At 46.5% G+C, this 27,439-nt stretch overlaps 1 protein-coding gene across 1 annotated transcript in view; it reads left to right on the top strand.

Annotated features, from left to right (window-relative positions):
* CSRNP3 (cysteine and serine rich nuclear protein 3) overlaps window positions 1-27,439 on the top strand; it is a 336,425-nt gene that overhangs the window by 102,097 nt on the left and 206,889 nt on the right. Inside the window, exon 2 of the mRNA XM_086956591.1 lies at window positions 16,783-16,953. Within this exon, the coding sequence (XP_086812717.1) occupies window positions 16,783-16,953 (171 nt within the window). The remainder of the gene's footprint in view (window positions 1-16,782; window positions 16,954-27,439) is intronic.

The raw sequence follows: 27,439 nt of genomic DNA, 5'->3' as shown, positions 1-27,439 counted from the left end.
TCAATAGTGAGGGCAGCTGGTGAATTCCAGCATTGGAACTGCATGTGACAATCTTAAGAAGGTAAACTCCACCCTGACAGGAGGTGCAAATACAGGCTCTTCTAAAGGAGTGCTGATATACATACATCCATGCATTTCATGGAAAATATTACACCGCAAAGTGCACAGGGCCTCGAATTCAGTATAGCTACTATACATTAAAGCGGACAGCAATATTTAGCAGGGCTACTGTACTTGTAATGAAAGAATATGGGCACTTCTCAACAGGACTGCCAGACTCTGAACCTCACAGAATTAGGACTTCACAGAACAGCTGGCTGGGGTTTCAATAGGCACTATTTACACTCCTCAGGAGGGGTGCTGTGCCTGAAAGGGACTGTATGGCTGTTTTATTGAGAAAGGGCCCAGCAGCACATCTCAGAAAATGCACCTTGGATGAAGATTCACTGGTCCACGAGCTTGGCATGCTGTATCCCTCAAAATACTTAGCTGGGGTGCCAGAAATATACCTCAGCCACAGGACAACCAATGATAACGGGTTTGGCGAGCTACCAGCTATACATACCAATATTTGAGTACGTCAAAAGGAGAAAGAAAGCAGCACAGCTCATGACGCTACCAGTTAGGCACAGAAAAGATATACAAGGGATGCTTGTGGAAACACCTTGTCAGACCTTATATGGGGCACACATGACAGGCAGAGACTACTAGGCCACAACTCGGGTAGTTGGGGTAATTTACCTCTGGCGTCCATCCTACTGTGGCTCTGGAAACTGAGTCAAGTAAAACATTTCTCTGCGCTAGACTCAGGGTAGTGGGGACATAAGACGTCTCTGATGTTAAGCAGCACCAACCTTTCAGGCACACAGCACAGTGCAGGAAAAGACAATATTGCTTCTCACTTGCATGACTGAGAATAATTCAAAAGCGAGTCCCCTCGGAGATCCCACTCATGGCTCAGGTTTCACTGGCAGGCAGCTTTTTTTGGGCTTTTCTCATGCCAGTGCCCACTTCACTCACCTACCAGATAGGCTCGCCTCCTGCAGGGCTAGACATTTCCCTTCCCTCTCTCAAAAAGCAGACAGGTTTCCTCTAGGTGCCAAGCAGACCCTCAGCTTCTCAGCAAGAAGTGCAAACTTCAAGGGATGGTCCTAAACTTCTCAGAGACAAGCTGTGATGTAGACACCAGCCTTGATCAAACAGTAGTCCTTCAAGTATGATGCATATTTTTCCAGGCGGGAAATGTGGAACTACATTCTAAGGCTTTGGAACCAGTTTGGATTGCTCTCTTTCAAACGCAATCTTCTGGCTGGGAGTCAGACACAGCCTTGGTGAAAACGTGTTTGCTCTTTCAGCAGGTATCAATGATGCTGGCAAAGCAAAGACAACTCAAAATGATGAATGAGATATCTTCGCTTGACTGTCATCAGCCTTCCAGAACCAGCAACCAGGCAAAGGGGAAGGGCATGTCTATAAAACATCCTCATCTTGAACAAAGGAAAACTGCTGTCCCACCCCTTACCTCTACGATCCACCAGATGACGGTGCTAAGGAAGAACTAATGAGCAGTCTTTTGTTGACAAGGTCCTGATTGAATTTTTAAGGGTACTCCTTTGTCCAGCCTCCTTCGCTTCAGTGTATGTTCTGACCTTCAGTCAAAGGAAGGCAATCAATACACTTAACACTGCCTGGGAAAGTTGTGACAATCCTCTACATTGTGCCAAACTGAATCAGAGGCCATCAAAAATGAATCCCATTGGGGCCAGCGCTCAGACTCTCACCACAAACAGAGTTCCACTACCATAAATGTGCTGCACATTCATTACACATACACAAAACACATACAGAATGTTAGAGCAAGAATTTGGGGTTCAGACTAAAGCAGATCTTTATACAGCAGTGTCAAGAAAGTAAACTCGGCGTTGACACAGAAAAAAGGTATGGTCATAGCTAGAGGTTCACAAAACGCAGAACGTTTTATGTGACTAACCCAGGGCATGGACTGCAGTTCTATGCCAACTAGGAGGACACCCTTGATGCAACCCTGCAGGACACAATTCTATAATGGGCAAGGATATGAAACCTCAATCAGCAGCTGGGATCTGTTCTGTGTCTGACTCTATGCCGTAGAGATCAAGGTGCAAGAAATGTGTGATATGGACAATTAATCGATTTGCAAATAGAACTGATGACCTTTGCCTATTTTGATTTTATTATTTTGCAATTTTTTTACATGTTGAAACTGTATTAAAAAACATCAATGAGGACAGATTTGAAAAAAAGATGCTACTTAGTTCCTATTCTAGCTTCGTAAATTGTAGAAGCATGCTGATGCTAACCCAAATGGAAAACAGATATTGGTTCCCTTCCTCATATGTCAGAAATATGGTCAATGTCATAGACACTTAATTTCATGACATGTAGTGAGCAGATCAAGCATAGCAAACTAACTGTACAATCCACAATTTGGCATCCACCTCGTGTTTGTAAACAATCTATTCAAATGTTTTTGTTCAAGGACTCTAAAGACAGACATACCTGAAAGTCACTATTTGTTTTAGAGGAAGACCTCTGACCCTCGGTCTGAAGCTCGCTCTTCTCCCCAGTAGTTCCGCTGTCCACTGCTGCTGTGCTGTGCTCAGAGGCCCACCCTGGTAGGGTTCGAGACTCGGTGCCAGTAGCTGCCGTGTCACTGAGTTGGTTTTTCTCCACATTGTTTTCATTTTGCCACTGCATTTTGTATTTTATTTAACTGCTGCCTACACTGTAATTCTGTCTCTTGTGCCCCTCTCACTGGTGCCCTTTCCGTCCTTTTTTTCCTATTAGCTTTTTCCCGCCTCCCAGCTGCTGCAAGCCCCTCCCCCTCCTTAATGGTGGCGCTGCAGGGGAGCGCGAGCAAGACCTCTGACCCTCGGTCTGAGGCTCGCTCTTCTCCCCAGTAGCTCCCACCACTGACCTCTACAGCCACGTCCCCTCGCCACCCCGCTCCCGCCTGCTCCTCCCTCCCTCCTCACCTTAAATGGTGGCCGCGCCGCTGGCGTGCCAAAGGCAAGCCTGTCTGCACCCATCCGTGACTGGACCGCGCCCAGAGCCAGAACCCCTGGATGACGCCAGACTCCGATACGACGCCACCACCCTTCATGCACTCAACACCGGCTGAAACCACCGCTGCTTCCAGGCCGCCTCAAAACGCACCCACGGACCCTTCTCCTGCCACACCTGCAACTTCACATGCGACAGAACCTCCAAACCTCCAAGTACCGAACCCAACCACCTCCGCTGCATACTCCTCAACACCCGCTCCGCACGCAAACACACCATCGAGCTCTGGGACCTGTTCGACACATATCCTCCCCAGTCGTTGCCTTCCTGACCGAGACCTAGTGGAATGACTCCTCTGCACCTGACATCGCCATAGCCATCCCAGACGGCTACAAGATCTGCCGCAGACACTGCACCAACGGAATTGGAGGAGGCATAGCCCTCATCCACAAGTCCACCCTCCAGGACCACACCCTCGCTGAAGACTTCCTCAACCCAGCCGAACATCTTTCCTTTCGAATCCACACCAACCCAAACACCACTCTCAGAGTAGCACTCATTTACAGTCCTCCTGGGCCCCGGGCCGTTTTCAGCGACTCCATCGCCGACCTCGCCAGCACCAACACACTCTCCTCCACGGACTACATCCTCCTCGGGGACCTGAACTTCCACCTCAAGAACAACAACAACGCCAACTCCGCCACCCTAATCGCCAACATCGCCAACCTAGGCTTCCAACAACTTGTCACAGAACCCAACCACGCCGCCGGCCACACGCTCGATACAGTCTTCTCCACAAGCACCCACATCGCCTTCAACCACAGCACCAAACTCCACTGGACTGACCACCGATGCATCCACTTCACCTTCAAGAAACAAACCACGCACCGCCGCACCCAACAACTGCTGCGCCGCTGCTGGAGCTAAGTCACCAAAGACCAGCTGACCTCCACCCTCGGCCAGAACCCACCCACCGACCCCACTGACACAAACGCCACCGCCCAAAACCTCAGACAGTGGATCGACGACTGCGCCAACACCCTCGCCCCGCTCAAGAAACCCTCCATCAACCACCCCAGCAAGAAAGCCGCTTAGTTCACCGAAAAACTCCAGACCTCCAAACGTACATGCCGGAAGCTGGAGAAGAAATGGCTCCACAACGGCACACCAGACAGCCATGCAGCCCACAAGGACACCACCCGCAGACATCACCACCTCATCAGAATAGCCAAGAGATCATTCTTCAAGGCCCGACTGGACAACAACGCACACAACAGCAAAGAACTTTTCAACATAGTGAAGGAACTCTCCAACCCCAGCGCCAGCAACGACGACATCCCGCCCTTGCAAGATTTGTGTGACTCACTGGCCACATTCTTCCATCGCAAGATCATCGACATCCACGAAAGCTTCAACACCTCATCCACCTTGACCGCAACAGACTCCACCCCGAACGCCACCTGCACCAACCAGCTGACCACCTGGTCCAACGTCAACGACGATGAGACACGCAAGGTCATGAACTCCATCCACTCAGGATCTCCGTCACACCCCTGCCCACACCATGTCTTCGATTCAGAAAAGGGGGTGGTGATGAACAGAGTGTTTGAATTAAGCAGACCACTCTTACCCAGTCCAAAGATCAGGGCTTGATTCATCACCGTTATTTATCTCACTGCACCATCCCAGCTCAGAACCTGGCTATATGCAAATCAGTCTGTCCCTGGCCCAGTGCATCATGGGAACAGGCCAGACTAAACTACCAAGCCAATTCTTCACCAGAAAGGAGACAAGCTACCGGGGACCGGTTTCTGGCATTTCAGCCGTCTTCAGCCCGGCTTGCTTGAATCCTGATGGTGCAGTGAGAAAGGGACTCATGTCTGAGTATACCCTGCCACACCTATAGTGGCCAAAAACGATTCAGAAAAGGGGGTGGTGATGAACAGAGTGTCTGAATTAGGCAGACCACTCTTACCCAGTCCAAAGATCAGGGCTTGATCCATCACCGTTATTTATGTCACTGCACCATCCCAGCTCAGAACCTGGCTATATGCAAAGCAGTCTGTCCCTGGCCCAGTGCAACATGGGAACAGGCCAGACTAAACTACCAAGCCAATTCTTCACCAGAAAGGAGACAAGCTACCGGGGACCCGTTTCTGGCTTTTCAGCCGTCTTCGGCCCGGCTTGCTTGAATCCTGATGGTGCAGTGAGAAAGGGACTCATGTCTGAGTATACCCTGCCACACCTATAGTGGCCAAAAACGATTCAGAAAAGGGGGTGGTGATGAACAGAGTGTCTGAATTAAGCAGACCACTCTTACCCAGTCTAAAGATCAGGGCTTGATCCATCACCGTTATTTATCTCACTGCACCATCCCAGCTCAGAACCTGGCTATATGCAAATCAGTCTGTCCCTGGCCCAGTGCATCATGGGAACAGGCCAGACTAAACTACCAAGCCAATTCTTCACCAGAAAGGAGACAAGCTACCGGGGACCGGTTTCTGGCATTTCAGCCGTCTTCGGCCCGGCTTGCTTGAATCCTGATGGTGCAGTGAGAAAGGGACTCATGTCTGAGTATACCCTGCCACACCTATAGTGGCCAAAAACGATTCAGAAAAGGGGGTGGTGATGAACAGAGTGTCTGAATTAAGCAGACCACTCTTACCCAGTCCAAAGATCAGGGCTTGATCCATCACCGTTATTTATCTCACTGCACCATCCCAGCTCAGAACCTGGCTATATGCAAATCAGTCTGTCCCTGGCCCAGTGCATCATGGGAACAGGCCAGACTAAACTACCAAGCCAATTCTTCACCAGAAAGGAGACAAGCTACCGTGGAAGGGTATACTCAGATGTGAGTCCCTAGCTCATTGCACCATCAGGATTCAAGCAAGCCGGGCCGAAGACGGCTGAAATGCCAGAAACCGGTCAACGGTAGCTTGTTTCCTCCCCAGTATAAGAATTGGCTTGGTAGTTTGGTCTGCCCTGTTCCCATGATGCACTGGGCCAGGGTCAGACTAATTTGCATATAGCCAAGTTCTGAGCTGGGATGGTGCAGTGAGCTAAAAAACGGTGATTGATCAAGCCCTGATCTTTGGACTGGGTAAGAGTGATCTGCTTAATTCAGACACTCTGTTCATCAACACCCCCTTTTCTGAATCACACCATGTCTTCAACAAAGCCGGCGCAACCAACGCCCCCCAACTACGGAAGGTCATCAACATCTCCTTCGACACAGCGACATTCCCGGAAAGCTGGAAGCACGCCGAAATCAACGCCCTCCTCAAGAAGCCCACGGTGGACCCCAAAAGACCTAAAGAATTTCCGGCCCATCTCCCTGCTCCCCTTCCCGGCGAAGGTCATCGAGAGGATCGCCAACACACAGCTGACCCACCACCTCGAGGACAACAACATCCTAGACCCATCCCAGTCCGGATTCAGACGAAACCACAGCACTGAGACAACCCTCATCGCCGCCTCAGACGACATCAGGCACCAACTAGACAACGGCGAAACTTCAGCCCTCATCCTCCTGGACCTATCAGCCGCCTTCGACACGTTCTGCCACCGCACACTAAGAACACGCCTCCAAGAAGCCGGATTCCAGAAGAAGACCCTTGACTGGACCACGTCCTTCCTCTCCGGCAGAACCCAGAAAGTCCACCCCCACCCTTACGATCCGAAGCCCACAACATCATCTGCAGCGTACCCCAGGGCTCATCCCTTAGCCCGACCCTGTTCAACGACTACATGGCCCCCCCTCGCACAAGTCGCCCGCCAGCACGACCAGAACATCATCTCCTACGCCGACGACACTCAGCTCATCCTCTCCCTCACCAAGGACCCGCACACCACCAAAACCAACCTCCACGAGGGAATGAAAGCCGCTGCCGAGTGGATGAGGAGCAGCCGTCTGAAACTGAACTCAAACAAAAGCCCTCATCCTAGGCCCCACCCCCTCTGCGTGGAACGACTCCTGGTGGCCGACCGCACTGGGAACAGCTCCAACACCCACGGACCACGCACACAACCTAGGATTCATCCTTGACTCCTCCCTCTCCATGTCAAAGCAGATCAACGCCATCCCCTCCTCCTGCTACAACACCCTCTGCATGCTTAGCAGGATCTACAAATGGATCCCGACCGAAACCAGAAGAACGGTGACCCAAGCCCTCGTCAGCAGCAGGCTGGACTACGGCAACGCACTCTACGCAGGAATCCCGGCCAAACATCTGCAACGACTACAACGCATCCAAAACTCCTCCGCCCGACTGATCCTCAACATCCCCCGCCACAGCCACATCACCTCCCACCTTAGAGACCTACACTGGCTCCCCGTCAACAAGAGGATCACCTTCAAGCTCCTCACCCACGCACACAAAGCACTCCATAGCACCGGACCAGCCTACCTTAACAACAGACTCAACTTCTACACCCCCTCCCGCCAGCTCAACTACGCCAGCCTTGTCCGTGCCGCCGTCTCGCGCACCCAACAAACAACCTCTGGCGGCAGATCCTTCTCCTTCCTTGCCGCCAAGACCTGGAACACCCTCCCCACCCATCTTACAATGGAACTTGATATAGTTGTTTGGTAATAACCAGATGATGACACTGGGCACACACTTATGTGCAATGATGGGATACCAAACATCCTAGAGTGGCTTCTGTTCACCCCCCTTTTTTTACTTTTTCCTTGACTTTAGTTATCTGCATCATTGTGCCTTCTTTTCACTTCTTTGAGATGTGATAGTGAGAACAGCAGGACATATTTGGAGATTGTACCTCTGAAATACACAGATCACCAGACCACCTCATTTTCATTGTTGTCATTTTAAGAAAATCATACCCTTGTCCTAAGTAGTTCCGCATGCCACGCCTATATATCTATACTAATTAATTGTTTTCCAAAAAGTAACCTTCAGACCCTTTTATTAGTTACTGAGGCTTCTCCTAAATCTATTAGCTTTTATTTTATAGCACTTAGTAGCCAAAATATGTTAGATGTTTGAACCTCAAAAACATTGTGGCATGCTGATGAGCACCTGATGTTTGTCCCAATAGTTCAATATAGTTAGCAAACGTAGGAGGTGGTTTAATGTAAGTGAGCCAAGCCTGTAGGTAAAGGATAATACAGTAGCTACTGCAGCAGCCTTGCATGCTGTAAGTACCAAGAGATAAACGCTGGTGCTTACTTGTTCAGTTTAAGTCCATTCTGCATGGCAATATTATTAGTACAACCTCAATCGCATTTTACAAAGCGGAATCTCTGCTATTTTTATTTACCACCCTTACTTTATACTCCAGATGTATCATGAAAATTGGCACTTTGCAGGTGCAGAATGATTTTTTGTATGCTCTGGGGAATGCTGTTGGTGGGCCTCGATCTCACAACTACCATTTGAGAAAACATTATCCAAGGATCTTTTCTCCGTGCCCTGTAATCCCGCAGCAGGTTCAGAAAAAAGGGTCTTTAATCTGGTCTCTTCTATCCTATATAGCTAAACCCAATTTGTAAAAACGGATAATTTCCATGTCTACAGCACTCGTTTCACAAGTAACAATCCTTTTCCCTCACACTCTTCAATATTTACCTCAAGATAGTGGTTTCGCTGGTTTATGTTATCAAAAGTACAATTCGCTGATATGTATTCAGCAGGCAGGTCTAACTGAGAGTGAATGGTACCTGAAAAATTATAGATTTGCAATGACAGGATTTCCAATCCATCCTCTACCAACTACATCTCCGAAAAAAAAAGTGACACTTGCCATTTTCAATGACTATTTCCGGTTTGTTGTTCAGACCGTGGTGTTACCACAGCTTGCTATTTCAGTGGATGTTTGAACACATTTTTGGCACGCTAAAGGCTGTTCTTCACCCTGCTACTTATCTTGTGACTGGGTCAAAGAAATCCTACTTTCTAACCCCCTTCTTAACACTGTTACCTGTCAACTTCTGGGGGCAAAATGTGTCATCAAGATATGCAACCTGTAGAAGTCCTTACATTTGGGTTATTCACCATCCCTAATGGACAAATTCTTCATATTGTTATATCAAAATGATTGCAGAAACCCATCCGGAAATCTTGTCTTTTTAAAAAAAAAAAAAAAAAAAATTGAGTTGTATATAGCGCGGACTAGACCCGAAGATATCTGGTATCGGAGCGCTTTACATAGCACCAATTTAGTACATGAGGACAATTCAATTTTTGTTAGGCATGGGGAGATTACGTGATTTACCCAGAAGCACAGGATGTTGAGCGTCGTTGCAGAGACTCGAACCCGGTTCCCCGGCTTCGATGTCGACCGCTCTGGCCGTAAGGCACATCCTCTCCCCTAACCTAAAAATCCCTCTGACCATTCTTTAATTTACCTATAACCAGTTGTGGTATTACCGTAGTAATACTAGTTTCAGAGTAGTCTGGTAAGAATGTAATTTGGTTTATATCAGCATTTCCAACCTTGCCAGTAAAGTCTTTAATGTGAGTTTTCAAGCAATAAAGGAAATGTTACCATGTACACCTGATTTCAGAATTCTTTGTTCCTCTTCTACCTCTCCTATCCTCTGCTGGAAGAGCTGGATCATAAAATGGCTCAGAAATGCATGCACCCACTTTTCTCTGGAACCTGTTCAGTAGCATGGCATTTAAGCTGTGTGTGCTCCGAAATTGTCTCTCCAGCTATAGTACCCACTTTCACTTGAAGAGGAGGGCCAGTAACATTGGATAAGTCATCAGGACTAGCCCAGTGAAGATGTTCTGTTAAATCTTCTATAATCCAGGGCAAGGTTATACAGCTTTTTGGCAGCACTGAGGTGCCAGATGCCATTAGGTCCCCTTCCAGACTGTTAACAAAGCCAGCTCTGTACTCCTATTCTATAGACCGAAGATGTGGAAGGGAGAGTTAAAAAAATTCCTAAGTGTAAGACACTGGGTTACTGGTTGAGGGAAGGGGGTGATACCCTACTCCAGCAGCAACCACAATCCTTATCAGGGTGAGGCACAAGCAAACTGCAAATTAACCTGTGCTAAACACTCTGGTGGCTTTGAACAGAGCAGTCCGGCTTAATCGCTTCATTGCGGGGGTAATTCCCTCACGGGGAGCACTGCGCGCGGTGCTTGTGACGAGCCCAGCTCGTCATGAGGCACAGTGGAGCTGTGCCTCATGACGAGCTGGGCTAGTCACAACCCTGCCCACTGATTGATTCTCCCGCACAGGCGGGGAATCAATCGCGCAATGAGCCCAGATCGTCATGAGCACAGCTCCACTGTGCCTCATGACGAGCTGGGCTCGTCATAAGCATGGAAGGGGTTTACTTGGAGGCAATGTGCAAAGTATTTATGCAGCACTTCAAACAGTAATAAAGAGACGATACATCACAAAACAAATCCTACACCAATTTATAAAAATTTAGTACATTTTAATAACTAAATCAAGACCAAAACAACAAAAATCCAATCGGTGGAACCGGAGAAATGCAGGTTTAAAGATTTCAGTAAGTACATTGTGCTTTTGCCAATGTGCCAACTATGGATCTGGTCGAAGCAGATCGGGACAGTCACAAGTTCAGGCAGAGCACAGCCCAGCTACGGGGACCCAGTTAGGCCCGCTGAACAAGAGTACCTAAAGTCCTAGTTGGGGAGCATTGCGAAGTCTGGTGTCGAGGATGTGTCACACAGTCGAAGTGATGCGTCGGTTCTGAAGAGATGCAATGCGAGAACCTACGGTGACATAGAGTCTGCCGTTGATGGACTGTGCCGGTGAAGCTTCTCACTGTGGAGATTTCAATGGCGGTAGCGTGGGCAAGGTGGAGTCTTTGTACTCTGAGAATCCTCACAGCAGAGATGATGCGTCTGTTCTGTTGAGCATTGCTCTGTACAGCAGAAAAGTGTTGGTCTGCTGGATCTACAAATGGGCTTGCAGAGCACCTTCAGGCCCACTTCCAAGGGTCCAGGACTGGCTGGGGTGGCACCACTTGGCAGGGTGGGACTCACAAATGGCAGAGCCCAGGTGCTGGGTTCAAGGTGTTTAGAGCCTTCTGTCCCTGAGGCTCCAGTCAGGAGGCCAGTTAACCAGCTATTGGAGTCACTTTGCGGTCCTGTTTCCAAAAGATGCAGATTCAGCCCTTCTCACCCAGGCAGCATCCCTACAGAACAGCTGTCCAGCAGAGGGACAGTCCTTTCAGCAGCACAGCAGTCCTTCTTCCTGGCAGAGAATCTGCAGATCCAGAAGTGTACTGAGAGGTCTGGGGTGCAATATTTTTACTTGGGTCTTCCTTTGAAACAGGAGAAGCTTCTAGTGGTTTCTCATTGCAATTCACAGGCACCCTGCCTTCCCTGCCCTGGCTCCAAACTAATTACATGTGGCATGCAGTCCTTTGTGTGGAGGCAAAACCAGCCTATTCAATAGTAAGTAGGGACGTGCCCAACTCCGCTCTCCCATCCTACCAGTGATGGCCCATTCAGAGATACCAAAGCTCCCTTTTGTGTATGGCTGTCTAGAGGGAATACACAAAGACCAACTGTCCCCTATACCCAGTCATGTGACCCGGAGAAAGGCTGCCAGTACTAAGTGGCTAAGGCAGGAAAATGCAAACTTTCTCAAAGTGGCATTATCAAACTTGTAATTCAGAATCAAACTTCGCCATGAGAGAGGACTTTTTATTACAATTCCAAAGACTCCACTCATAAACTGGTTACCTGCTCTCATTTAGAAATTATCACTTGGGTGTAATAAGGTGACTCTAATGTTAGCCTATTGGAGAAATAAGCCTTGTAGTAGTGAAAAACATATTTATGAAAAACTATAAAGTACATGACCCACTTTTTAAATACACTGCACCCTCCCTTCTGGGCTGTTCAGGGCTTACCTTAGTGATGACTTACATGTATTAAAAAGGAAGGTCTAGGCTGGCAAAAAGTTTATATTGCTAGGTCCAAATGGCAGTTTAAAAATGCACAAACAGGATACAATGATAGGCCTGAGACATGTTTAAAGTGCTATGAAAGTAGTTGGTGGTTCAATCAATACTACAGGCCCACTAGTAGTATTTAATTTGCATGCCCTGGGCACATGTAATGCCACTTTACTAGGGACTTGCAAGTAAATTACATATGTCAATAGGGTATAAGTCAATTCTACCTTGTTTGAGGGAGAGAGCACAAGCACTTTAGCCCTGGTTAGCTGTGGTAATGGGTGTAGAGTCCTAAAGCAAAGTCAGCAACACAGGAGAGTTAAAGGCAAAATGTGAGGGGGGAAAAGCATGCCAAAGATGCCAGGTCTAGCATCAAGTGAGCCAATTATAAACCTTCCATCCTATTTTAAATATCCTGAAGGAATATTCCAAACAACATCTCATGTTTAGTTAATTGCAACCCAGGTTTCCCACATTAAATAGGGACATCGTTCTCAGGAGAAATAAGGTACAATTCTATCTTTAATACTTGCCTCGGTCCCTGAATGAACGGGCAATTGGTAGAGAGGGTGTGCATGAACTGATATACCAGATAGATTCTTGCTTGTTCCTACTGCTATAGGAGCACATGTGAGGCTCTAGGGGAAAGCAAAGAGCATTGGTGCTCTTTGACCTATTCTTGTATCTGCTTTCCCTTTCATTTTCCGCTAGGTGACCTTCACCCTAGCTTTCAGTAACTGATAGGAAAGAAGAATTAACCAAGTCTGTAGCACTATTATAGGTTGATGTTACTAGCATTCTAAAATGTTTATTAGTAAATGGCTGCCATTGTAACATGAGAGCAGTCTATTGAGCCCCAGTTTAAGCGGAGCATTTCGTCACCTATTAAACTAGTTTATCTTCTGTATAGTTTAGAAATCAAATCATCAATGACATTGAAAGTTCATCAGGGTTCAGACTGATTTGCATATAGCCATGTCTGAACTGGGGTGGCAGAGTGGGCTAAAGAACGGTGATGGATTAAACCCAGATCTTTTGACTGGGTGTGATTGTTTGATTGATTCAGATGCTCCGTCCATCACCACCCCCTTTTGTACCGGTGTTTAAGTATCAGCAGATATATTAGTTTGGTAACATCCCTCTTTTTCGTGATCATACTGTGTGGGTTTTTCCAGATGTTTTCAAGGAGCCTTAGTCATCACACGAGTGATGATTCAAGCCTCCTAACCTGTGGATTACACTGTCATCCTGGCAGTCTTCTCATGGCGTGCTTGAGAAGTCTCTGACTTACTTCAAGATAGGCCTTAGACTTCAGCATGTACTTAGATGTCATTTTCTTGACTATATAGAGTGCAGTGCTGTGGGTTGTAGTCTTGGAATCTGGTTTTAGTCTCTCTTCACAAGGTCGAAAGTCTGCTGGCAATTGAACTAAAGATGAGCTCAAAGGTGATCAAACCCTTCCAGCAAGATCTTCCAATAAGACCATTTGGCAGGATTATCTCCCAAAACCTTCCACCCATCCAACCCATTCTCGTTTCTCAACAATACCATTGTGAAATGGAAATTTGTAGAATGACTCCACACTCATCCCACATGGCTGTACATCGGCTGTCTTGAAGTTACCTCTCTTGTTGGAGGCAATATGTTGAGGGAAGAATTTGATGACAAAGTCGCTATAAGGCCATAGGTCCCACATGCACGGTTGTCATTCTGAGGGGCACCGGGCCTGGGTATCTAGAATCATGGTCCACGGTCTGCAGTGTAAACTAATGTTACATAAATATGGAATGGTACTGGATTCCAATCATGTAACATATTCACTCGTATTCTCGCCACTCTTCTTGTGCCTGAGGACAATTGTTCTTATATTTGTGTAAAGGAAATGCCTATTTTAATGGTTTCATGCAAGTTGCAGGGGTCAAATTGACAGGTAGCCTTAAAGGGTGACCAGGTTTTACTGGAGGACTGCTAAGGCCCTTTAGTCTTGATTTTTCTTGTACCAAGTCTAGTGAGTCACCAGGGCTTCATTCCTATTTTCACCGCACAAGTTTACTTCTGGCCAGGTGTTTTGTACCAGTGCTAATGGTACATAATCTGTGCCAAGATACATTTAAAATACATGGTTTGTACACACTGGCGGTTCGTCCATTGGGGGCGTTGGGGCGTTGCCCCACTAGCCATGGACGACCGTCACTGCATTGATACCAAAAGTAAAATTTACCGAGTCATAATGCATTTTTTTTTAGGTCGGTCGGACTCGGAGTCACTAACTATAGTGATGCCATCATGATCGGGTGTGGGGGGCGGGCCTGCGGCAGTGAGGGGCAGGCTGGGAGATAGCAGCAGGGAGGGCAGGGGGCAGCAGCAGTGTGTGCGCATTTAGGACAAGTCATTTTTATGACTTGCCCACGCATGCGCACACACGCAGTAGCCCCTTCCCTCCTCCTCCTCCCCTAGCACTAACACAGGCAGAGACCCGGGGGAGCCGGGTCTCATTATAGGCAGTATTAGCCCTGCTCTTTAGTCAATCCTGGCGCAGTGGCGATGTTAATGCTGCGCCAGGATTGGCTGACTTACTTAACTTTAGGCGGCTGTCCATAGCATTGTGCCTTCCTCTGCCTCATTCTTAAGCTGCTTGAGAGAGGTTTCACACGCGGGGTCAAGTTACAGATCAGCAACAGTTTTTTTTTTTTTTTTACCTTTCGTTTTAAGCTGTCTGCAGCGTTCCTTCGATGTGCCCTTTACCATCTGGCATGACGCATTGAAAATGTCGATTCAAACTTTACTGTGGCGAGATTATGAATCTGCAGTACAGACTCTGAGAAAGGCGAAATGGGATCATGCTGCTCGTATTTACTCCCAGAGCACACTTAAGTGGGAAGAATTCAGATTTCTTGTGCGTTTTCAGACCATAGATGACCATTTCTGCTTTTGCCTCTCTTCTCACTTGTGCACATTCATTGCCACTGTTTTGCACATGAGGGAGGCAGGGAGCGCTGCAAGCAAGACCCCTCCTTTAATCACCTCGTGAGTTCCCTCGCCACTGGACATGTCCCGGGCCGTAATTACAAGCATGTTCCAAGTCACAGAACCTGCGGGCCACAGAGTAAAACCAAAGGTAAACTCTGTTTTATGTTTAAGTGTTTCTATGGTATGCCAATGCCGCCGTCCGTCATCAGTGTTCGAATATGCAGCTGTAGGCTAGTGCTGCTGTTTATTTTTAGGGGTGCTGGCTGCTAATAATAAATTGTGTTTGTGACTATTTATAAATAACAAGCAGGGGAACCAGGCTTCAGTCTCGGCGTTCGCTCAACCTCCTGTCATCCTGGGCAATCACAATCAAATCTCCTCGTGCGTGCCTAACAATAAATGTATGTGTCTTTGTGCAACGTAACTGGTGCTCATGTAAGCACTCCAACCATTTTACACCCTGATATGAAAGTTACTTTTGTGTTTTTCTTGCTACTAGGCAGTAGGGCACGCATTGCTGGCCATGACACAGACACACTGCAGATTATAAACTATTCACATTACAATGAATGTCTGGCCTTTTCCTTGGATGAAGTGTGACTGAATTTATTTAAATTTTTTAAATGAGCGAACAGTAAAAAAGTGTGCTTTGTTCGCCCTTGTGAAGAGCAGGGAATCTTGCCTTGTCATTATCAAAGGGTACTGTAAACTACAGTGTTTTCAAGCTTCTGTGGTTATGGGGCCTGATCAACTCTCTTTTGTCTTTATTGTCGCTTTATAATTACATATGCTCTATAATTGGGTAAGTGCAGGCCCTTATCTTGAGAGAGATGGTAGTGTGCTGATGTGCCAAAAGTCTCTGACTCCCACGGATTTTGACTTTATTTATGGAAGGGGCAAGGGAGTCTCCTCTTCAGACGCTGCAGATGCAGACTTGACTGCAAGTGGAACTTTTTTGCTAGGCCTATGAATGAGTCAGCGTTGATCTCCCCCAATAACAAAATATATATTGTAAACAGTGCACTCTACTGTTACAATGAAAATAACTTTGCCTGCCCCCCCCCCCCCGTACATGTGTAACTCCGTTCTGTCAATTAGCCTGAGAACTAATATAACCCCATAATAAAATGCACAGTAAATCGCCATGGACTTCCATAAAAATGGTGTGCCCCCTCTCAGCTCACCACTCTCAGACTTCACCAACCACCAGTGACACTTAGTAAGTCTTGCTCCTATAACGAGGCACTTCTGCCATCACAGCATCAGATGTAAGATATTCACTAGCATATTCAGAGGTGTTATCGCAAAATCTGTTATGAAGTTCTGTGGATATACTGGTCAAGCTGCTATCTATGTCATTATCATATGAAGTCTTTTGATTGATATCTTAACCAACTTGCTTTTTCAAATTCGCTTTAAAATGCACCATTTGGCTACCCTTTTTTTCAAAATTTTCTCAGGGGGAAATTCCCTGAACCCCTCTTTTGGCCGTCAGTCTCTCTCACCGCAGATAACTCATGCACAACTTTTACGCCTCACCTTTTTCAAAAGTCACCAGCCGCCACTGAGTCAACTGTGCAAAATGGAGCATTGCCCGTAATCTTGATATGTGTTCAAGAGTGTGCTTGTTATAATATTTACAGTTTTTCTAAATAAAAGGTAGTGGAAAGAGTCCAGATAATAACTGCCTTGGATGGCAGTGTGGGTTGAATGTTAACTGTATACGTCGGCCTCCATTCTGGGGCGAATTATGCGGTGTGCAATAGATTATGAAGTCAAAACACAACAAGAAAATGCATAGTGTGACTAGATATTTGATCGGCGGTTGAAGGTTTAATTTTTTTTTCTCTCACTCGTAGATACATGTGACAGCATTGCAGCTATGACTGGAATTTTAAAGAGAAAGTTTGAAGAAGTTGATGGTTCTTCCCCTTGCTCCTCTGTGCGAGAGTCGGATGATGACATTTCCAGCAGCGAAAGCGGAGACAGTGGCGATAGTGTCAACCCATCAACTTTGAATCACTTCACCCGTAAGTGTCAGAAAATGCTTTGCAGCGGGCATTGCATTTATCTACAGTGAGCTTACATATTTGTGTGTGTTATCACTGAGCAGTAAGTTTTGCTGTTTGTTTACACAAAAAGGCAGTAGCTTAAAGTGCTACATTTAGTTCCAGGCAGTGGGCATCTGCACTCACTTTTGTGGAGCAGAACTTATTTTTCATACTTGTACCCAAGCAACACAACAGGGCAAAAGACGAAAACGGGAGATAAAAGGAGAAAGAGAAATCTAAGAAAGCAGTGACAAAGTGAGTAAATAGCAGATGAAAACGAACCAGCAATTGTGAGAAAAAGAGACATGAAGTGTAATATGATGGAGGAAAAAGGCATGAGTTGGAATCAACACTAGTCAGCCTTGGTATTAGGCAAGCCTGACATCCAGGAACGACTTTGATGCATTCCTAAGGACAACTGTGGGCACGTGTCCTTATTTAAATACTTTGAACCGTAGACAGATAAATTGTGATTGAGGCAAAACACTGTAGCGCAGTGCTTCCCAAACTATTTTAAAACCACAACCACATTTTTAGAATGACAAGCTTTCATTACCCACTTAGCTTCAACGGACATGAGGTGGGGAGATTTGTTTAATTTAATAGTAGACATGCTCTCAGAATACTGTGAATTGCCAAAATAAGATACATTTTACAATTGTGTGTGACACAACCGTGACCCTGTCATTAGATATGTATTTGTTCGTTGTATGATAGAGGTTACAAAAAAAGGGTAAACCCAAAATCACTGGGACCTGGGTACAAGACAGTATATATTAAGGTGGTCCCAGTATTAGAACATCTAAACCGTGTCAAATGGAAAGAAATACGGTAATATTTAAATAAGAAATCAAAACAGGAATATATGCTACAGTGTTGTTTGTTCTTTGGCATGTGATTAATATGAATCAGGACGCAGAAGTACATACACCTTTAATACCTTGTGTGGGTGCTTCTCTACATGCTATAATGACAATGGACTGTTATTTTGAAAAATTATTTTAATATCTTTCACATTCACTTGTGCACATTATAAATGTTGGCTCGCTAGGGGGCATGACTAAACAATTGTTTTTTTGGGCATTTTTAGATTAATGAATGTTGATACTAATCAAATACTGACAAGGATATGAAAAAAGTCTGAAAACCCCTATTTATTATGTTATGTTTATTTTGAACACTGTCACTTGTTATTTGGTATCGCACTGAATCTCCCGGAATTCACTGAGATGTATAGAGTAAATGAGCACATGATCACGTATTTAAATGTGCTTGACCCTTTAATGGAATACCTGTGAGCAAGGCCTCTGAGGCTGAAACTCGTAGGGACATCATCACTGTTTTTTTAATTTTTTTTTATTTGAACGAACTATACAAGCAATAAAGAAAAGAATTGCAGAGTGCCCATGAGTGCGACCCATCTTTACCTTTGTAAAGTGGTTTGATATATCATATATATATATATATATATATATATATATATATATATATATATATATATATATATATATATATATATATATATATATATATATATATATATACAGCAGCAGAAAATACTTGAAGGTTCAACCGCACTCTTGCTTGGAAATACTTGCAATGGGTTGTTTTAAAACTGGACTTTGAAACAAAGTTCAGCACTTTTGCAGTGGGGCTGGAATAATGTTTTATAGTAGGGATGCGAACATCCTTGTCAATCCTGGTTTCACACAAAGTGTAGCAAATGTATACAGCATGTGAGTGATAAGGATGTAGTATGTAACTGGTGGTGCGTTTTGAAGCACACTCTTGCAGATATATTATTTAAGCATCGTGCAGTAGCTCACTATCATAGACAGACAGCACATTTTCCATTGATCTAAATGTGCACAGACATACAGTTTTACTGATAAAACAATATGGCACACAAATGATATGTGTGGAAATTGGGTTTCAGTGAATATCATTTGTGCATCACCAAGTAAGTGTGTTCATTTGATGTGATCCTATAAAAATCTGTATTCATTACACTTCAGAATTTCAAAAAAGTGTGCTTTATTTTTGCTTTTCAACTGCTGATATATTCTGAAATATGTGTACAGCTCATTTAAGGGTATTTCAATATGGTTGTGAATTACAAAGAATGACATCATATAGCCTTTTTTTCACATTCCCTGTACCCAGCAAGATTGTCACATTGTTCACTTTAAAAAAGTGTCCCATTTTCCAGTCCGAGAAAGAAAAGTAAACCTCAATCCCCATGGTAAAAGAATAAGCACAACGTTGTCAGACGACGTAGCCCAACATGTGTCTTCTGTCATTAAAGCACAGCAAATATGACAAGATAAATAAAGAATTTAAAGGTATCTTTATTTATTGCTCTTTTGGCGGCCCACCAGAAACTGGCTGGCAACTTATAGTATGGGAAACGCTGTAGTAAGATGTCTTATGCATGAACTTTCTGATGGATATTTCTACCCGCAGATTCTTTACCTTTAGAATAGCCCCAGGTGCCAGACTGCATCTACAAGATTTTTCAGCATAGTCCCTGCGCACTGGTAGGTGGGACTGTGCAGCTCCACGTCCCACCTTGTTCTGCTCTAGAATTGATGACTGGAGCAACATATAAGAGCCACCCACGCACACTGACGTCAGTTCCTTAGGTTCGAGGCATGTGGGCTGCTGAATTCATATCTGTGCATAGATCGCCGCCTAGTGTTGGGTCCGGATGATTGCACATTGTTGTCCTGGAAGAGTCTTCGAAGTATCACGAGATAGGTGGCTCCTCCCCTGGACTACAGTGCGCATGGGCATCCTCTCCATCCTCATATTGTTTTTTTCCGCCATTGGGTTCGGATGTACTTTCTTAACTCAAGTTCGGAATCGATATAAAACACTTTTTCACAAGGCCAAAAGGCCTTCGGGGCATCGGTATTGTCTTTCGTTCGGTGCCACGTACATGTTCCAGTTCTTCGAACCGGACGTCGAAGGCTGCTTGCCTTTTTCGACACCAAAGGCCCTATCGACGATCGATGATGGAACGGAGCCCGTTCAAACGATGCCCCGTTTGCAACTCTAAATACCCTCGCATCGATGTGCACCCGGTGTGCAACAAATGCCTATCCCCGGACCACGACGAGGCCAGCTGCATGGCCTGTTCTCATTTCAGGTCAAAGAAAACACTTCGGCTTCAACGCGCCGCGAGACAGTCGGCGCAGAAGACGGCGCCCGACCCGGAGAACATCTTTGAGGCTGAAGACGACGAGGGCGTCGATGAAGAGGATCCTGAACAACAGTCTGATCCTGCGTCGGAGCAGAACTCTAACTATGATGAGGACGAAGAAGAAGACTACGTCCATGATGAAGACATCGTCGAGGTAGGAGACGACGCAGAAGCCATCGGAGCCGTCGAGGACTACTCGAGCGATGAGCAAGGCCCAACCGCAGTAGCGGGGCCCAATAATGACACTGTACTTTCAAAGGCTCAGGTCGAGGCATCGCCGGAAGGCCTTAGCCAAATCTTAATCCACATGCTATAGCCCCGCGTCAAGGCCCGGCTAAGAATATTTCTAAGGAGCCATCAGTCGATCAACCACGATCAGCGTTGAAATCGAAACTGAAACCAACAGACGCAAAACCGAAACTGCTAAAGACAGTCCTCGGATCGACGGCTTCGGATTCATCGGATCCAATCAAATTAAAGAGTGTCATCGACCCTTCGGGGTTGCAAGGGGGCGTCGGCCCGAAGATCAGGGCGCCGAAGCCTGTATCTAAGGTCAAGCACGTCGCACTGACGCCGTCGCCGTCCAAAGATGGCGACACTAACAAAGGACTCAAGGCTCACAAGACTCTCGATCCGAAGCTTCCAGCCTCCAAGCCACTGGTGGTCAAGGCCTTCGAGTCGAAGACCACAATCGACCCGAAAGACCATGTCAAGTCGAAGCAGAAGAGCGTGCCTGCTGCGCACCAAGAGCTCGAGTTGACGCAAGGCCACAAACAAACTAGTGATAAAACTAAGTCGGTCGGATCGAAGACGGCGCCACCCTCGAAGGTCAGTCCGTCTCCAATGCTTACGCCACCGATAAGGTACGGACTGCCACCGACAGCACGACCTAAGGCGTACGAGCCACAAAAAAGCGCCGACACAGCCAAAAAGGTGTCGGTGGTCTCAAGAAATCAGCCCATAGAAGAGGACCTTGTGTTCCAAGCGCCCTCCTATGATAATCAGTCAAAACTATTCATCGACTCGGATTCTGGCAGACTCACTATTTATAAAATAAAGATCATTCCAGAAAATCCTATGGAGTCATACAAGATCCCACTCAAAAAGAAGAGCGACTCTGCCACCTCACCTGTTCTTTTTGATCCTGTTTCGTCCTATGGACAGGAATACACCTATTCTCCCACACGTACCAATGAGGATGTGGGGGAAGGATATAACGAGGAAGAATTAAATTATCCTATTGACACAGATCAAGAGGAGCCTCAACCCTGGACTGACCCTGGTGAGCCACACACCACGCCTGACACTCGGTCCTATACAGTCAAAACCTTGCCTACTAAAGATACAGCTGTGTTTAATGCATTGATTGAAAGGGCAGCCAATAACCATGATGTAGAAATGCATGCTGACCCGGTGGAGGAGGACTTTTTGTTTGACACTTTCTCAACTTCAGAAAGATCAGTAAAGACATTGCCTATGCTAAAGGGTGTCCTTAAACACGCTGGTGACATTTTCAAGGAGACCACAAGGGCAAGGGTTGTGAACCCAAGAATTGAAAGGAAATACCGGCCTGCGCCTGTAGACCCTACGTACATCAAGGGCCAGCTCCCATTGGACTCCTTAGTAGTGGCTAATGCTCGTAAGAGAGCGAACTCTCAAACAAGTGGTGATGCTCCTCCTCCGGACAAAGAATCCAAAATCTTGGAAACTTCTGACAAACGAGTAGCGGCTCAAGCGGCAAATATTTGGAGAATCTCAAATACACAGGCCCTATTAGCCAGATATGATAGGGCTCATTACGACACGTTAGAGCAGCTACTACAACACTTGCCTGATGCTTATAAAGAGGAAGCAGAGATGCTAATACAGGAAGGGAAGCTGATTTCAAATGCATCCATTAAATGTGCGCTAGATGCAGCAGACACAGCAGCTAGCGCCATCAACACAAGTGTGATGCTAAGAAGGCATGCCTGGCTACGCATCTCTGGTTTTAAGCCAGAGATCCAAACAACTTTACTCAATCAGCCGGTTAACCCTGACTTTCAATTTGGTCTTGATGTAGACACAACACTAGAAAAAATTAAGAAAGGCACTGAGACAGCCAAATCCATGGGAGCTCTGCAGTCACAACAGTTCAGGGGCGGTTCCTTTCGTTGCTCCGGTAACAGGGGAGCCTCTAGAGGTCAATCATCACAGCAAGCCCAGTACAACAAAGGAGGCACACAGACCACCTATAACAAAAACAATAGGGGTGGATACCGTGGGAACAGCACCAAAGGCAGAGGACGTGGAAATAATAATGCCAGATCCTCCGCCACCAATAAACAGTGATGTCTTGTCACTGCCCCCAGACCATATAACACCGGTCGGGGGGAGACTTCAGCAGTTCCTGCCAGTCTGGGAAGACATTACCACAGACAGGTGGGTGAGACAACTTATCCAATATGGCTATTGTCTAGAACTAACCTCCACTCCACCCAACATTCCCCCAAGGCACCGTCCTATGTCCGCAGAGCACATGCACTTATTGCAGCAAGAAGTCATCTGCATGCTGCAAAAAAGGGCCATAGAACTCGTGCCTTTAGAACAGGGTACAGGGGTGTACTCACTGTACTTCTTAATCCCAAAGAAGGACGGGTCTCTCAGGCCCATTCTAGACCTCAGACCCCTGAACGAATACATCTTGTCAGAACATTTTCACATGCTCACTTTGCAGCAAGTTCTAACATTGCTCAGTCAGGGAGATTTCCAAGCAACCCTAGACCTGAAGGACTCATATTTCCACATTCCAATTCACCCAGGACACAGGAAATATCTCAGGTTCACCATAAACAACCAGCATTACCAGTTCAAGGTCCTGCCTTTCGGGGTCACTACAGCCCCCAGAGTGTTTACCAAGTACTTGGCAACAGTGGCTGTGCACCTCCGGAGACAACACATCCATGTCTATCCTTATCTGGACGACTGGCTTATCCAGGCAAAGTCAGCTCAGCAATGTGCCAGCCACATGTCCCACACGATTCACCTCCTACACAGTCTAGGATTTTCACTGAATTACCCAAAATCTCATCTTCAACCCGCACATGTACAACAGTACCTAGGAGCGACAATAAACACTCTGGCAGCAACAGCACAGCCAAACTCAGCAAGAATCAACATTATGCAATTGCTGATTCAGAAATTCAGACCCCAATACTCACTCCCAGCGCAAGTATTTATGCAGCTGATAGGCATGATGGCCTCCTGCATCTTCATAGTCCCTCACGCGAGGCTACAAATGCGTCCGCTTCAGGAGTGCTTGGCACGACAGTGGAACCCGGCTCAGGGACATCTGAAAGACCTAGTGTTGGTGACCGGTCGTGCATACAACTCTCTGCATTGGTGGAACACACAAAACCTTTGCAGGGTACGACCGTTCCTAGAGCCTGTACCACCGATAGTGCTGACAACGGACGCATCTCTCCAGGGCTGGGGAGCGCATGTCCTCCATTATACAGTGCAGGGATTATGGACGAAGCAGCAGCAGAAGATGCACATCAACCTGCTGGAACTGATGGCAATCTTCATTGCGATGAAGGCGTTCAAATTGCATTTGTGCAACAAAGTCGTGCTGATCCGGACGGACAACATGCCTGCCATGTATTACATCCAGAAGCAGGGAGGGACACACTCTCCACAATTGTCACACCTAGCCCAGAGCATGTGGAAGTGGGCCATTCAAAGAAACATGTTCCTCATGCCGGAACACCTCCCAGGGAAGGACAACCAGATGGCGGACCTGCTCAGCAGGCACAGCCATCAGATGCACGAGTGGGAGATACATCCCTCGGTGCTACAACCGTATTTCCAGCAGTGGGGTCATCCAGAGATAGACCTATTCGCCACAAAGGAAAATGCAAAATGCCAAACCTTCGCCGCCAGGTTCCCACACCCGCAGTCTCAGGGCAATGCGATATGGATGAACTGGTCAGGCAGATTTGTGTACGCTTTTCCTCCAGCACCGCTCATACCGCTGGTGGCGCGCAAACTGTGCCAGCACTCAATGACGCTCATCCTGGTTGCTCCAACATGGGCAAGGCAGGCATGGTACACCACGTTCCTAGAACTTTCAGTGGTGCCTCACCAACGACTGCGACTCACACCCAGTCTCCTCACTCAGAGCCGTGGAGACATTCAGCACCCAGATCCGCAACAGTTGAGCCTTGCAATATGGCTGCTGAGGTCATAGAGTTCTGCTACCTGAACCTGCCCCCTGACTGTATGAACATTATCAAGGAGGCAAGATGACCTACAACCAGGGCATGCTATGCGGCAAAATGGAAGCGATTTGTCATTTATTGTTCCAATAATAACATAAATCTGCTAGATGCATCAACGCAAAACATTATGTTATTTGTTGCATCTATACAGATACAATCTGGCATATAGCTCCATCAGGATACATTTAGCTGCAATGGCAGTTTATCTTCAAAACAGACAGCATCTTTCCCTTTTCAGAGTGCCAGCCATTAAAGCTTTTATGGAGGGACTCAAACGAGTAATTCCTCCCAGACACCCGCCTTCACCTGTCTGGAATCTAAACATAGTTCTAACCAGACTAATGGGACCACCTTTTGAACCTCTTCACTCTTGTGAGATACAGTTTCTGACATGGAAAGTGGCCTTTCTAGTAGCGATCACATCGCTAAGAAGAGTTAGTGAGCTTCAAGCCCTAACTATTCAAGAGCCTTTCATACAGATTCATGCTAATAGGGTAGTGCTGCGTACCAACCCTAAATGTATGCCTAAGGTGGTGTCACAGTTCCAAATTAATCAAACAATAGAACTGCCAGTATTCTTCCCAAATCCAGATACAGTGGCAGACCGAGCACTGCACACACTGGATGTTAAAAGAGCTCTCCTGTATTACATAGACAGGACAAAAGATTTCAGGAAAACTAAGCAACTGTTTGTTGCCTTCTCTCCACAGCACAAAGGCAACCCCATTTCCAAATCAGATATAGCCAGATGGATTGTTAAGTGCATACAGATCTGTTATCAAAAGGCTAAACGCACATTAACAGTTCCCCCAAGAGCGCATTCCACACCCAAGTTAGGGGCATCCATGGCTTTCCTAGGTAACATTCCCCTAGAGGATATATGTAGAGCAGCCACATGGACCACCATACATACATTTACCAAACACTACTGCATAGATGTACACTCCAAACAGCAAGCTGCTGTAGGACAGGCTGTTCTCAAAACTCTTTTTCAGACTGCTGCAGCTGGCACGGGCAACCACCGCTAAGGAGGAAACTGGTATTTACTCTATGCACAGATATGAATTCAGCAGCCCACATGCCTTGAACGGAATATGCTACTTACCAGTATGCATCTGTTCTTGGCATGTAGGGCTGCTGACATTCATATCGTCCGCCCTCCTCCCTGGTGCCTGTCACAGCTGTAGCACTCAGAATTATTCTCAGACATGGTCATCACGTACTGAATCATACTCCATCTCTGCCACAATGGGGAAAAACAATCTGAGGATGGAGAGGATGCCCATGCGCACTGTAGTCCAGGGGAGTAGCCACCTATCTTGTGATACTTCGAAGACTCTTCCAGGACAACAATGTTCAAACATCCGGACCCAACACTAGGCGGCGATCTATGCACAGATATGAATGTCAGCAGCCCTACATGCCAAGAACAGATGCATACTGGTAAGTAGCATATTCCTTTCTTTGCCTTCAGACGCATATATGGCACCAGCTACTAACTGTTTCTCGTCAGTTAAAATTTTTTTTTACTAAATAATTTTCTAGAGTGCAAGGGATCGTGTCTCCTCTTAAAAATACAGGGTTTATACTACACGAGAACCACACTACACCGCATTCACAGAGCACAACATCCTTACTGCCTTCGGGGATGCGGGGAGGAGGGCACGTTCTTCCACACTTTATGGGACTGCCCCCGTGTCCAGGAATACTGGAGGCAAATAATGCGAACAATGTCACAGACACTAGAGATCTCCCTACTCCCCGAGCCCCGAAAGTGCCTACTAAATGTTAGGGACGCCAATGACCTGTCCAGACATGGTCAACTATGGGTCACGTTGGGCATGATTATAGCCAAGCGGGACATTGCACAACGCTGGGGGGCGGCGGAAGTACCAACAAAGACACAATGGTGCCTAAACATGGACAGGGTGATGGTGACGGAAAGGGCAGTATACTGCAACCGGGCCTGTCCAGGAAAATGGAACAAAATCTGGACCCCATGGAACGTGTACAGAGGGGAGATCTGTGAACCCTTGCCGGAAGAGGATCAGGCACTGTCAGATGAGGAAGGGGAGGAGGACTGCTAAACTTCACGGACCACGTAGGAGGGGATGTCACGGGTCATAGGGTGAACCTCCGATTAAACGACGGGCAGTGGGAAGGAGGGGATGGGGTCTAGGTAGGGAGCACCCAAAGGAATGTGAACACTCTCACTGCCATGGGTTAGAGTAGTCTAGGAGGGATTCGGATTGAGTCGATACTGGGAGGACGCATCTGCACTCATTTAATGCACCCAACCACCTGAACTGCACGACCGAAATGTGATTCCTTAGTTTTTTGTTGTTTAGATGTTGTTTTTATTTTAAAAAACAGAAAATCCAAAAAGACCTGTACTGATCAGCACAATATTGACTATGTCGTACCTCTCAACTTTATGCGGTAGCAAGGACTGTAAAACATATTCAACCTCTAGTTGCAAATTACTGCATTATGCATACAAGACTGTGATAGCGGCCAGCCCCCGGGTTGTAGGCCAACAGCTGTGTAAACTTAAAGGTACAATAAAGGTTTTAAAAAAAAATAAAAAATACAGGGTTTAAACTTTGAAGGGACTGTCGCAAGCAGATGTCTACGACTGATCCCCATGAAGTATGCCTCTGGTGGTTGGGTTCAGACCTCAACTCCAAGTCGTGTGGAGAGTGTGCCCTAATGCAAACAAAGGTGTTCTAGGATCGTGAATTCAAGTTGTCCGTCGCCAAACACTGCAGGAAGTTGTGTAAGCCGTGCTCCTGCTAAAGTAGATATCTAGGACCCGTTTGTACTCTTGGTGTTATTCCCATAGCAGGTCTTCATCGCAGTCCAAGTCTTCGGGTAAATTGAAGTCTGAGAAGAATTAGAAGTCCAAGCACAGTTTGTCCCATCTTGCCACTATCCTTCTCAGAGGTAGCAAGGACTTCAAGGTGCCCCTTTTCCCACTTCCTACCTCCCTGAGTAGTTGATTCCG

Source organism: Lissotriton vulgaris, chromosome 2_1 (assembly GCF_964263255.1).
Source record: "Lissotriton vulgaris chromosome 2_1, aLisVul1.2, whole genome shotgun sequence".
Taxonomy (NCBI): Eukaryota; Metazoa; Chordata; class Amphibia; order Caudata; family Salamandridae; genus Lissotriton; species Lissotriton vulgaris.
Note: the sequence above shows the minus strand (reverse complement) of the source record. Positions and strands in the feature narration are given on the sequence as shown.